Source organism: Bombina bombina, chromosome 6 (assembly GCF_027579735.1).
Source record: "Bombina bombina isolate aBomBom1 chromosome 6, aBomBom1.pri, whole genome shotgun sequence".
Taxonomy (NCBI): domain Eukaryota; kingdom Metazoa; phylum Chordata; class Amphibia; order Anura; family Bombinatoridae; genus Bombina; species Bombina bombina.
This window is the reverse complement of record NC_069504.1, coordinates 1069181554-1069195070: the sequence shown is the minus strand read 5'-3', so window position 1 is coordinate 1069195070 and position 13517 is coordinate 1069181554. Positions and strand designations below refer to the sequence as shown.

The window sequence follows — 13517 nt, the reverse complement described above, 5'->3', positions numbered from 1 at the left end:
CGCTTTTAATGGGTCTGCTCGCACCGACTGTGACTCAGGCCAGCGAGTCTCTCGGCTCCTTTCCGACTTCCCGCTATCCAGATAACGCACCACGTCTTGAGGTGAATCCCCTCCAGTCCGGGCCAAGTCTGTTGGCCAGAGCGTATACACCACAACGGCCGTGGAACAGCGTAGGGGTGCCTGTGCGCCGATGGTTCGCACAGGACGCCAGTTGCATGCGTCCCTTCAAGCACCTCCCACAAACGGAAGTCCGATCAAATTAACTCTTATTAAATAAATTATTCCTATTTAAAGCTAAATACTTACCTGTAAAATAAATCCTAATATAGCTACAATATAAATTATATTTATATTATAGCTATTTTAGGATTTATATTTATTTTACAGGTAACTTTGTATTTATTTTAACCAGGTACAATAGCTATTAAATAGTTAAGAACTATTTAATAGCTAAAATAGTTAAAATAATTACAAATTTACCTGTAAAAGAAATCCTAACCTAAGTTACAAATAAACCTAACACTAGACTATCAATAAATTAATTAAATAAACTACCTACAATTACCTACAATTAACCTAACACTACACTATCAATAAATTAATTAAATACAATTGCTACAAAGAAATACAATTAAATAAACTAGCTAATGTACAAAAAATAAAAAAATATCTACAAACATAAGAAAAATATTACAACAATTTTAAACTAATTACACCTACTCTAAGCCCCCTAATAAAACAACAAAGCCCCCCAAAATAAAAAATGCCCTACCCTATTCTAAATTACTAAAGTTAAAAGCTCTTTTACCTTACCAGCCCTGAACAGGGCCCTTTGTGGGGCATGCCCCAAGAAGTTCAGCTCTTTTGCCTGTAAAAAAAAAACATACAATACCCCCCCTAACATTACATCCCACCACCCACATACCCCTAATCTAACCCAAACCCCCCTTAAATAAACCTAACACTACGCCCCTGAAGATCATCCTACCTTGTCTTCACCTCACCAGGTATCACCGATCCGTCCTGGCTCCAAAATTTTCATCCAACCCAAGCGGGGGTTGGCGATCCATCATCCGGTGCCTGAAGAGGTCCAGAAGAGGCTCCAAAGTCTTCATCCTATCCGGGAAGAAGAGGCGATCCGGACCGGCAACCATCTTGATCCAAGCGGCATCTTCTATCTTCATCCGATGACGACCAGCTCCATCCTGAAGACCTCCACCGCGGACCCATCTTCTTCCGGCGACGTCCAACTGCAGAATGACGGTTCCTTTAAGGGACGTCATCCAAGATGGCGTCCCTCAAATTCCGATTGGCTGATAGGATTCTATCAGCCAATCGGAATTAAGGTAGGAATATTCTGATTGGCTGATGGAATCAGCCAATCAGAATCAAGTTCAATCCGATTGGCTGATCCAATCAGATTGAGCTCGCATTCTATTTGCTGTTCCAATCAGCCAATAGAATGCGAGCTTTGTTTGTAGATATTTTTTTTATTTTTTGTAACTTAGTTCTTTTTTATTTTTTGTACTTTAGCTAGTTTATTTATTTGTATTTCTTTGTAGCAATTGTATTTAATTAATTTATTGATAGTGTAGTGTTAGGTTAATTGTAGGTAATTGTAGGTAGTTTATTTAATTAATTTATTGATAGTCTAGTGTTAGGTTTATTTGTAACTTAGGTTAGGATTTCTTTTACAGGTAAATTTGTAATTATTTTAACTATTTTAGCTATTAAATAGTTCTTAACTATTTAATAGCTATTGTACCTGGTTAAAATAAATACAAAGTTACCTGTAAAATAAATATATATCCTAAAATAGCTATAATATAAATATAATTTATATTGTAGCTATATTAGGATTTATTTTACAGGTAAGTATTTAGCTTTAAATAGGAATAATTTATTTAATAAGAGTTAATTAATTTCGTTAGATTTAAATTATATTTAATTTAGGGGGGTGTTAGTATTAGGGTTAGACTTAGCTTTAGGGGTTAATACATTTATTAGAATAGCGGCGAGATTCGGTCGGCAGATTAGGGGTTAATAATTGAAGTTAGGTGTCGGCAATGTTAGGGAGGGCAGATTAGGGGTTAATACTATTTATGATAGGGTTAGTGAGGCGGATTAGGGGTTAATAACTTTATAATGATAGCGGTGCGGTCCGGTCGGCAGATTAGGGGTTAATAAGTGTGGGCAGGTGGAGGCGACGTTGTGGGGGGCAGATTAGGGGTTAATAAATATAATATAGGGGTCGGCGATGTTAGGGCAGCAGATTAGGGGTACATAGGGATAATGTAAGTAGCGGCGGTTTACGGAGCGGCAGATTAGGGGTTAATAATAATATGCAGGGGTCAGCGATAGCGGGGGCGGCAGATTAGGGGTTAATAAGTGTAAGGTTAGGGTGTTTAGACTCGGGGTACATATTAGAGTGTTAAGTGCAGACGTCGGAAGGGTTACCGCATAGCAAACAATGGGGCTGCGTTAGGAGCTGAACGCTGCTTTTTTGCAGGTGTTAGGTTTTTTTTCAGCTCAAACAGCCCCATTGTTTCCTATGGGAGAATCGTGCACGAGCACGTTTTTGAGGCTGGCCGCGTCCGTAAGCAACTCTGGTATCGAGAGTTGAAGCTGCGTTAAAAATGCTCTACGCTCCTTTTTTGGAGCCTAACGCAGCCTTTATGTGGACTCTCGATACCAGAGTTATTTTTATGGTGCGGCCAGTAAAACGCGGGCGTTAGTTTTTCGGGTCGTTACCGACAAAACTCCAAATCTAGCCGTAAGATTGTTCCTGATAGAAATATCAATCAGGAAATTGTTGTTCCCTCTCTGTGTCCTAATCCTTCTTCTTCCAAAGAACATTTGTTACACAATTTTGATGTTGTACGTGCTCTTAAATTCTACTTACAGGCGACTAAGGATTTTCGCCAGTCCTCTGCCCTCTTTATTTCTCAGGGAAACGTAAAGGTTAGAAAGCAACTGCTACTACTCTTTCTTTTTGGTTACGAAGTATAATTAGTTTGGTTTATGGGACTGCTGAACAGCAGCCTCCTGAGAGAATTACGTCTCATTCCACGAGAGCTGTTTCCTCTTCTTGGGCTTTCAAAAATGAAGCTTCTGTAGAACAAATTTATAAGGCTGCAACTTGGATTTCTCTACATACTTTTTCCAAATTTTCCAAATTTGATATTTTGGCCTCGGCTGAGGCTTCTTTTGGGATAAAGGTTCTTCAAGGGGTGGTGCCTTCTGTTTAGGACTGTCTGTCTTGTCCCTCCCTATTTATCTGTGTCCTCTAGCCTGGGTATTGGTTCCCAACAATAATTACTCAAGCCGTGGACTCACCATATCTTAGGAAAGAAAAGCAAAATTTATGCTTACCTAATTTATTTATTTCTGGATATGGTGAGTCCACGGCCCAACTCTTTATTTTAAGACAGTTGTTCTTTTGACTATAACCTCAGGCACCTCTACACCTTGTGTTACTCCTTTTTCTCCATTTGCCTTCAGTCGAATGACTAGGGGTTGTGGGTAAGGGAGTGATGTTTAGCAGTTTAACTGTGGTGCTCTTTGCCTCCTCCTGCTGGCCAGGAGTGATATTCTCAACAGTAATTACTCAAGCCATGGACTCACCATATCCGGAAAGAAAGAAATTTATCAGGTAAGCATAAATTTAGTTTTTTTGCATTGGGAAGCTGGCAGTTTAGGGGTTAATAGTGTAAATAGATAGTTTGCAATGTGGTGGGGTGGTGGTTTAAGGGTTTATAGTGTAGAAGCTTACTTTGCGGTGGGGGGGATTTGATGGTTTAGGGGTTAATAGTGTATAAAGATAGTTTGTGTTGTGGAGGTTTAGGGGTTCATAGTATAGTCTAGTGCAACTGTTTGCTCCGGACAAACTCTTTACACAACCTTTCATATTACCATTCAACGCTACCCATAGAAAATATGGGGAACGTAAATCACTGCAAGTTCGCACAAACAAATTTGCGGTAATTTGAACAGCGCACCACTTGTAATATGGATTTTAGCGTAAAGAACACCATAATCTCACAATAGTTACACTCCTCGCGCTTATGATAGTGCTCCACCTGTAATCTAGCCCAAGGCGTTTACTGTTCCTTATTGTGCGTAAAGGGACATTATACACTCATTTTTTTCTTTGCATAAATGTTTTGTAGATGATCTATTTATATAGCCTATAAAGTTGTTTGTTTTTAAAATGTATAGTTTTGCTTACTTTTAAATAACATTGCTCTGATTTTCAGACTCCTAACCAAGCCCCAAAGATTTAGAAGAATACTGTCAGATACCTCTACTCTAGCTTGGTCTTGTTTGTGTAAAGGGTCTTTTCATATGCAAAAGAAGGGGGGGGGGAGTGTCTTATTTCCCACTTGCAGTGGGTGTTCCAGCTACCTTTTCAACAGAGCTAAACTGACAGCTTCTAAGTAAGTTTTTAAACTGTTTTATACTGGATTTTTATATCAGTATCTGAGCATCGTATTCTTTATAGTAGTGTCTATTACATGCAGTTATATGAACATGAGTGTACACTGTCCCTTTAATGCTGAGTTTCAATGTGAGCATCCTGGTAAATATTTTAAACTTGATTTCACTCTTAATATTTTTTTGTTCAGTTGTGGAGCTCCTTTCATGTACCTGAACTAGTTGAAAAAAACGTAAGACAATCCCTGAAGACACTCCAGCTGAGCTACATGGATCTTTTTATCATCCACTGGCCTTTTTCTTTCAAGGTAAATCTCAATGTAACTTCCCATATTTTTGGATCAGATAGCTGAGATCACCTTGGACTTCAATCCCTGCACTCTATTGGTCTGTCTGTATGTCCGTCTGTCAAACAGTGTGTGGCACATATACAATTAGTTGTACCTTATAACACATATATCCATGCTCCACCCTGAGAAATCTTTTTTTGCTCCAAGTCCTTAAAGGGACATGAAAAACAAATTTTTGCTTTCATGATTTAGAAAGAAAATGCAATGGGGCCTATCTATCAAGCTCCGATAACGCTGTCCACCTGCTCTGAGCAGGCGGACAGGAATAGTCAGAAATCAACCCGATCGTGTACGATCGGGTTGATTGACACCCCCCTGCTGGCGGCCCATTGGCCGCGAGTCTGCAGGGGGCGGCGTTGCACCAGCAGCTCTTGTGAGCTGGTGGTGCAATGCTGAATACGGAGAGCGTATTGCTCTCCGCATTCAGCGATGTCTTGCGGACCTGATCTGCACTGTCGGATCAGGTCCGCAAGACATTTCATAAATAGGGGCCAATGTCTAAACAACTTTCCAATTTACTTCTGATTACTGCTGATTGGTGGCTGCACATAGATGCCTCGTGTGATTGGCTCATCCATGTGCATTGCTACTTCTTCAACAAAAGATATCTGAAGAATAAACCAAATTAAATAAAAGAAGTGAATTGGAATATTATTTAAAATGTTATTCTCTATCTGAATCATCAGCGCTGCAGAATCTGTTGGCGCTCTACAAATACCTGATAATAATAATAATAATAATAATAATAATAATCTGAATCATGAAAAAATGTGGGTTTCATATCCCTTTAAAGTAACTTGAACATCCAAATTTGTACTCAGTCCTTGGGTGGGATAGAAGCCTTGCTTTTCCAAAATATTGTATTATCCTATAGTTGTAGATTTAACTTTGACAAAGCAGTTGACTGAAAATTTAACGAGTTGCCCAAATTCCTGTGAGCAATCTTGTTTTTTAGATTAAAAAGAATTGTTTTGGGTGAGTGGGAAAGACTTTTCATCTGACATGTTTGAAGTTCAATTCACATTGATTCCCAAGCCTGTTGATTCTGATATGCCAATTTTTACCAAGTGTTTTGTTTTTTTTTTAGTCTGGAGGAAGTTTTTTCCCAAGGGATGAAAATGGCAAAATTATTCTTGACTTAAATGCTGACCTGTGTGCTGTTTGGGAAGTAAGTTGCATTAACCATTTTTATTCACATTCCATACAGTTTTAGAGTAATTATTAAATTGTAGACAGTTACTAATTTTAGCGCAGCAGATGTGCACAGATCCACTAACAAACCTAGGTGTTGATCCCAATCCATCAGTGATTTGCTACCAAAATGTTTTTTTTTTTGCTTTCTGCCTGAATTGGTCATCAAATTGTTTGAGAGATCACAATGCAAAATGAAACAGTGTGTTAAAAGCCCAACACCATTAATTTTCGGGATAGAAACAGGGAGGTCACCCAAAACTGACAGATACAATAGCCCTTTAACACCTTGTAAGTTTAAAGTGCTTTTGAATTAACCCTTTATTCACTGTGGAAGGGAAATACTCAATAACGTGTGAAATTAACTTTCACATTCTGAATCCATACTCACCACTGCTTAGGCATCTGAATGCCATTTGTATCTTGTCATACTGGGCACGATTGTTCAGTTGTCCCTTTTAATATTTGACAAGTAAAGTATGAACCCTCTTCCTTGCAACATGCTATCTGCCTAGAAGATGTACAAAAGAGATCTCACCTCTTTTTTTATAGTAGATGCACCTTCATCTACGCTTAGTCCAGACACGTTTACAAAAGCTTGGGGGCTGATTTATCATGGCCCGAATAGGGCCAAATACATCTGTTTCTGCGTGAGCCTGCAGGCTCGCCGGAAACAGTAGTTAAAGCAACGGTCTTAAAGGGACATAAAACAAGTTGAGATAGAGACAAAATATAATAATATGTACATTAATTACTTTACCTGCAAATTTATATTGCAGTGCCTCACCATTAACCCTTTCTTTTAAGTTTCTGAATTGTACAGCTCTAACTCCCCCCACACAATTCCTTTTCTGGCTCTAGCTATATCCATAGTTGTTTTGGTAAAATACACAAATGAATAGGGATTATCTGCTGGAGCATACCTAGAAGCTGTGAACTCGGTTTAAATACAATGCCTGTGTCTAAACACTGATACGAGGGGTGGAGCACAGTGTTCAGACAGCATGGCTATGTTAAATATTTTGTCTTATTTTTGAAAACTATTTTAAAATACTTCCCATCAATTTTTAAACATTTTTTTTATGCAAACTATTTTTACTTAATTAGCCCTTTTAGGATATGCACAGATCTCAACCTGTTTTATGACACTTTAAGACCACTGCTGCTTAACTCCTCTGAGGCAGCGGACAGCAATCCACCGAATCGTATACGATCAGGTTGACGCCCCCTGCTAGTGGACCATTAACCTTGAATCTGCAGGGGGCGGCATTGCACAAACAGTTCACTAGAACTGCTTGTGCAATGTTAAATGCCGACAGTGTATGCTGTCGGCATTTAACGATGCAGGGTGGACATGATTTGCTATAGCCCGGAGTATGAAATCTACCCCTTAATCTCAATTAGCAGATCAATAAAGTAGGTGCAAACACTTTAAAACATAATGTGAACGTGTTTAGACTTTGAATGCTGGGAGCTAGTTTCAGTACTGTTGAAATCCAGGATCAGAAGATATCATAAGTGCTCCTAATAGAAACCAGTAGCTTCCATCTTGTTTTAATATCAGGCCAAAGCGAAAATTATGCCTTTTCAAATAATAAACACAAATGTTGTAAAAAAACAATACTTGTCAAATATTAAAAGTAACAATATAGAGACTGACAATTGTGTCAGCGTGCCCATCATGACAAGATACAAATGGCATTCAGGTGATTAAACAGTGGTGTGGATGGTTTTGAGTTGAAGTCACAATTGTGCAATCCTGTTTAAAAGCTTGGTTATAAGGTGCCTGTATTGTTAGTGACATTCATAACATTACTTGAATTTTGAAGATTTTGGGGTCCCAGTGTGACCTTTTCTGCAGATTCCCATAGCTGTACAGGACACTCAATGCATATACATATTATATGATCCTATACATAAGCAAATGTGTGTCGTGTCCTGTCCTCTGAAGACTACCTATACAATAGCGATGAATAGAGTGTTAATGATGAATAGATACCATGGGGCAGATTTACTATGCTGCGAATGCAGCAGTTTCCGCGGGAGCCTTCAGGCTCGCTGGAAACAAAAGTTAAAGGGACCGTTTTAGGGAGCTTCCAAAAACATGATCATGAGTGCAGGAAATAGTCAAAAACACTCTAATTATGTTAAATCAAAAAGTAGCCCAAAAAAATCTGAAAAGCCTCAACTGATAGATTCTGATTGACTCCTTACTCTTAGTTTCAAATTTTGCAGTTATTAATATCATATGTATATCAACATTATTTCAGAATCCTGTTCATTGTCTGAAATAGAGGGTTCTTAACACCTCCCATCATTATAGTAGGACCCACCAGTTATCAAAAGTGTCAACATCTATCATGCCGAAGGGCTGCCCCATTTGTTTGTTCTACCAAAGACAAGGACAGAGAAAAATGTCAGGAAATGAAAATTAAAAATATCAACACAAGAAATGTGTTCAAATTACTTTTTGTTTTTGGAGATTAAAATATTTAAAAGTCAACCCCTAGGCAATTAAACATATAAATTACAATTTCATAGAAAATAATTGTTTTGGATGAATCATTCATAAAGGAAAACAATTTATTTTGTTTCCACCAAAATTAGTTCATGGGGTTGCTCAGTTCAGCAAAGTTTTGACAACATTCATTTGTTTATAGAAACTCATTAACTATTTTTCCTATAAGGAACATCTTCAGGGCAGCAGAAGAACAGCTGGACAGGAGCTTACACTTAAAGGGACATGGAATTTAACATTTTTCGTTTATACTTCAGATACAGAGACCCATTTATCAAGATCCAATTGGAGCTTGAGAGCCCGTGTTTCTGGCGAGCCTGCAGGCTCGCCAGAAACACCAGTTGTGAAGCAGCGGTCTAAAGACCGCTGCTCCATAACCCTGTCTGCCTGCTCTGAGCAAGCGGACAGAGATCACCACAATTCAACCAGATCGAGTATGATTGACACCCCCTTGCTGGCGGCTGATTGGCCGCGAATCTGCAGGGGGCGGCGTTGCACCAGCAGCTCACAAGAGCTGCTAGTGCAATGCTGAATACGGAGAGCGTATTGCCCTCCGCATTCAGCGAGGTCTGTCGGACCTGATCCGCACTGTCGGATCAGGTCCGACAGACCTTTGATAAATAGGCCTCACAGCATGCAATTTTACACTTTCTAATTTACTTCTCTAATCTAATTTGCTTTGCTCTCTTTCTATCTTTTATTGAAAAGCAAACCTAGGTAGACTCAGGAGCAGCAATGGACTACTTGCAGCTAGCTGTTGAGTTGTGGCTGCCCATATATGCCTCTTGTCATTGGATTACTGATGTGTTCTACTAGCTCCCAGTAGTGCATTGCTGCTCCTTCAACAATGGATACCATTAGGTGATTACTAAAAAAACTGCTAGCACTCAAATAAATACATATAATACAAAATAACAAAAGTGTAAATAAGCAAGGATATGTGGAAATAAAGTTCAAATTGGCAGAAAATCTGCCTCAGGTGCTTGATATCCTTGAAAAAGGTGGCATCAGACCAGTGAAACGTGTGTTGGATTTTTGTGGACATATACGGACATTTGTATTACCTCATGGTCAGAGCTTAAGGGCTTCCGGATTGATTGCAAATTGTAAAGCTGTTTGGCTATTTGCTTTTGCCAGTTTGTATTATGCCCATTTAGTATCTGACTAATACAGTATGTTTTTCTGTCCTTGTCTAAACTATAATTACGTTTGTAATGTCTGTCGCTGTCGGCAGTTGCGCACGCATCCTCAATGGAATATTGGCAGCGCAAGGCAGCCAACAGAATGTTGGCTGTGCGTGCAGCCAAAAGAATTGCCACCCTGCCATTTTTCGGAATCCACCGGGATGCAGCGAAGGCAAACGGAGCATTAAAAAAAACAAAAAAACACCTGCACTAAGTATAACAAAAAAACACCCGAACCTCCCACACGAAGTATTAACACATACACCCTGCAAACCCACACATCACAAAATAATAAAGTAATTAAGCCCTTAATCCCTTAACCATCAACCACCCACATCGCAATAAACCTAATTACCTTATTAACCCCTAAACCGTAAACCCCCCACATCGCAATTAACCTAATTAACCCCTTAAACTGCCAAAACCCACAACGCAGATAACTAATTAAATTACTAAGCCACCTAACCTAACACCCCCTAAATTAACACAAATTACCTAAACTAAAAAATACTAGTTGCAAAATATAAAAAAAAAGCTAAAATTACAAAAAATTAAAAAAGGCTAACATTACAGAACATAAAAAAACAAATTACTAAAGCTAACAAAATTAAACCTAATCCCTATGAAAATAAAAAAGCCCCCTCAAAATAAAAACACCCCCTAATCTAAGAATAAACTACCAGTAGCCCTTAAAAGGGTTTTTTGCAGGGCATTACCCGAAGATAAACATCTCTTTTACATTAAAAATAAAAAAACAGTAAAACCCCCTACCCACCAAACTCCCCAAAATAAAAAACCTAACACTAAAAAACCTAAACTACCCATTGCCCTGAAAACGGCATTTGTTGGACATTGCCCTTAAAAGGGCATTTAGCTCTTTTACAAAATGCCCACCCTAATCTAAATTAAAAAAAAAATATTAAAAGAAACCTAAGTCTAACCCCTAGGTTGCTACTCACCGTTCCTGAAGTCCAGCGGAGAAGGTCCTGTCCCATGCGGTGAAGTCTTCTTCCAAGCAGCGACCTCTTCTTTCTTCTTCCAGGAACAATCCGGCGTGGAGCGGAGGGCGGAGCTGAAGACCGATGACTGCAGAGCTGAAGACCGATGACCGCGGAGCTGAAGACCGGCAACCCTGGAACTGAAGACCTGCGACCCTGGAACTGAAGACCGGTTACCATGGAGCCATGGAGAGTGGAGGATCCTCTACTTCCGATCGCTGACGTACACTGAATAGTGAATTCAAGGTACGCAATTAAAGATGGCGTCCCTTGAATTCTTATTGACTGATTTGATTCTTCAAATTCAAATCAGCCAATAGGATGAGAGCTACTCAAATCGTATTGGCTGTTCAAATCAGCCAATAGGATGAGAGCTACTGAAATTCTATTGGCTATTTAAATCAGCCAATTTCAGTAGCTCTCATCCTATTGGCTGGTTTGAACAGCCAATAGGATTTGAGTACCTCTCATCCTATTGGTTGATTTGAATTTGAAGAATCAAAACAGCCAATAGGAATTCAAGGGACGCCTTTTTTAATCGCGTACCTTGAATTCACTATCCAGTGTACGGCGGCGATCATACGAAGAGGATCCTCCACGATACATGGCTCCGCGGTCACCAATCTTCAGTTCCAGGGTCACCGGTCTTCAGCTCCGCCCTCCGCTCCGTGCCAGATGTTCCTGGAAGAAGAAAGAGGTCACCACTTGGAAGAAGACTTCACCGCATGGGACAGACCATTCTCTGCCAGACTTCAGGAATGGTGAGTACCAACCTGGGGGTTAGACTTAGGTTTTTTTTTAAAAATTGTTTTTTTAATTTAGATTAGGGTGGGCATTTTATAAAACAGCTAAATGCCCTTTCAAGGGCAATGCCCAACAAATGCCCTTTTCAGGGTAATGGGTAGTTTAGGTTTTTTAGTGTAAGATTTTTTATTTTGGGGGGTTTGGTGTGTGGGGGGTTTTACGGTTAGGGGGGACTTTGTGTATTTTTAATGTAAAAGAGCTGTTTATCTTGGGGCAATGCCCTGCAAAAAGTCATTTTAAGGGCTACTGGTAGTTTATTCTTAGAGTAGGGGGTGTTTTTATTTTGGGGGGCTTTTTATTTTCATAGGGATTAGGTATCTTTTTTTTAAAACTTCTGCAATTTGTTTTTTATGTTCTGTAATGTTAGCCTTTTTTATTTTTTGTAATCTTAGCTTTTTTATTTTTTGTAACGTTAGCTTAATTTAAATTTAGGTTTATTTTTTTAATTTTTGGAGGTTAGACTTAGACTAGGTTAAAAAAAAAATTTTTTTTTTTTTTTTTAGATTAGGAATGGGCAGCAAAAGAGCTGAATGCCCCTTTTCAGGGCAATGGATACTTTAGTTTTTTTAGTGTTAGGTTTATTTATTTTGGGGGGGGTTTGGTGGGTGGTGGGTTTTACTGTTAGGGAGGACTTACAATGCCCTACAAAAAGCCCTTTTAAGGGCTATTGGTAGTTTAGCATTCAATTAGTGGGTGTTTTTATTTGGGGGGGAGCTTTTTAATTTTCATAGGGATTAGGTTTAATTTTTTAATTTTTGATAATTTGTATATTTTTTCTGTAGTTCTATGACATAGGATAAATTGGCCCCTATGTGTCCTTTTCCTTCCATGCATATCATCCTGTGATCCTCTACAATCAAGCACCTGAGGCAGATTTTCAGCCTATTTGAACTTTCTTTCCACATATATACAATGTAGCTCTTTGCAGCCAAATACCTTTTCATATAGAAAATTGGCTATGTCATTGCACTTTTGTACATATGATGATTTATGGGAAATTTTATTTTAGGCCATAGAGAAATGTAAAGATAAGGGACTGGTTCGATCAATTGGGGTCTCCAACTTTAACGAGAAACAGCTTGAGATGATCCTTAACAAACCAGGTCTGAAGTACAAGCCAGTTTGTAACCAGGTAACTGCCACACATATTTGAGTTTTAATTTTAAAATATATATATTTATTATTTTTGTTTGGCTGAGGGATATTGCTATTCATACTGTTCTGTTTTATGCAATTCATGTGTATATAACTCATGGTAATCAATGCAACATAACTGTTCTTAAGTCAAGAAGGCTAAAAAGACAACTAATTTACTTGTAATGAAGACAAAAAACAATAATACTGTAAGATAATTGAATGAATTACAATTTACAGCTATAATACACCATTTTTTTCTTTTTGTTATTGTAAACGTGTATAATTCTTTTTCAATAAAATAGTTGAGCACAAACCTTTAATAAAAACAAATTTACTGATTTATCTACAAAAATCCCCTAAGACTTTAATGGTGTATTTCTGTTAAAAAAAATTGATATGTTTATCAAATTGATTGTGATCGACTTCACAGTTTGATAAAAAATAGGTGAAATAATCTGCAGTCTTTTATTATTATTATTATTATTATTATTATTATTATTATTATTGTTATTATTTTGAGGATGATTATTTTTTTTATGTATTACTGTTTTATTTATATTTGAGATAAACTAATTAAAAAAACAAGAATTAAACACAGATGCAGAAATACAATTTATCACATTGTGGATAAAGAAAAACATTTTTTTAATTGATTATCATGGGGGTGCAGATTATTTGGGTTGATGCTCTTATATAGAATTTTTAAACTCAGACATAGAGAAAAAAATTGTATTGGGCAAATCATTTGTTTTTCCCCATTTTCAATAGGGGGGTTGCTAGGAATTTGTTTGTTAATGAAAATTAATTTATTCCCTGTAATTATAATGGGAAACTTCTTCAGGGCATCAGAGGAGCAGCTGGACAGCAGCTTAAACTTCCATAAAGTTAAATAAATATTTAG

At 38.0% G+C, this 13517-nt stretch overlaps 1 protein-coding gene and 1 long non-coding RNA gene across 3 annotated transcripts in view; one reads left to right on the top strand and one right to left on the bottom strand.

Annotated features, from left to right (window-relative positions):
• LOC128664187 (uncharacterized) overlaps nucleotides 1–13517 on the bottom strand; it is a 100781-nt gene that overhangs the window by 40320 nt on the left and 46944 nt on the right. The gene's annotated exons all lie outside the window — the stretch shown is intronic.
• The window catches only part of LOC128664186 (aldo-keto reductase family 1 member C1), a 105032-nt gene that overhangs the window by 58420 nt on the left and 33095 nt on the right, over nucleotides 1–13517 (top strand). The window contains exons 3-5 of the mRNA XM_053718950.1: nucleotides 4626–4742; nucleotides 5872–5952; nucleotides 12489–12611. Of these exons, the coding sequence (XP_053574925.1) occupies nucleotides 4626–4742; nucleotides 5872–5952; nucleotides 12489–12611 (321 nt within the window). The remainder of the gene's footprint in view (nucleotides 1–4625; nucleotides 4743–5871; nucleotides 5953–12488; nucleotides 12612–13517) is intronic.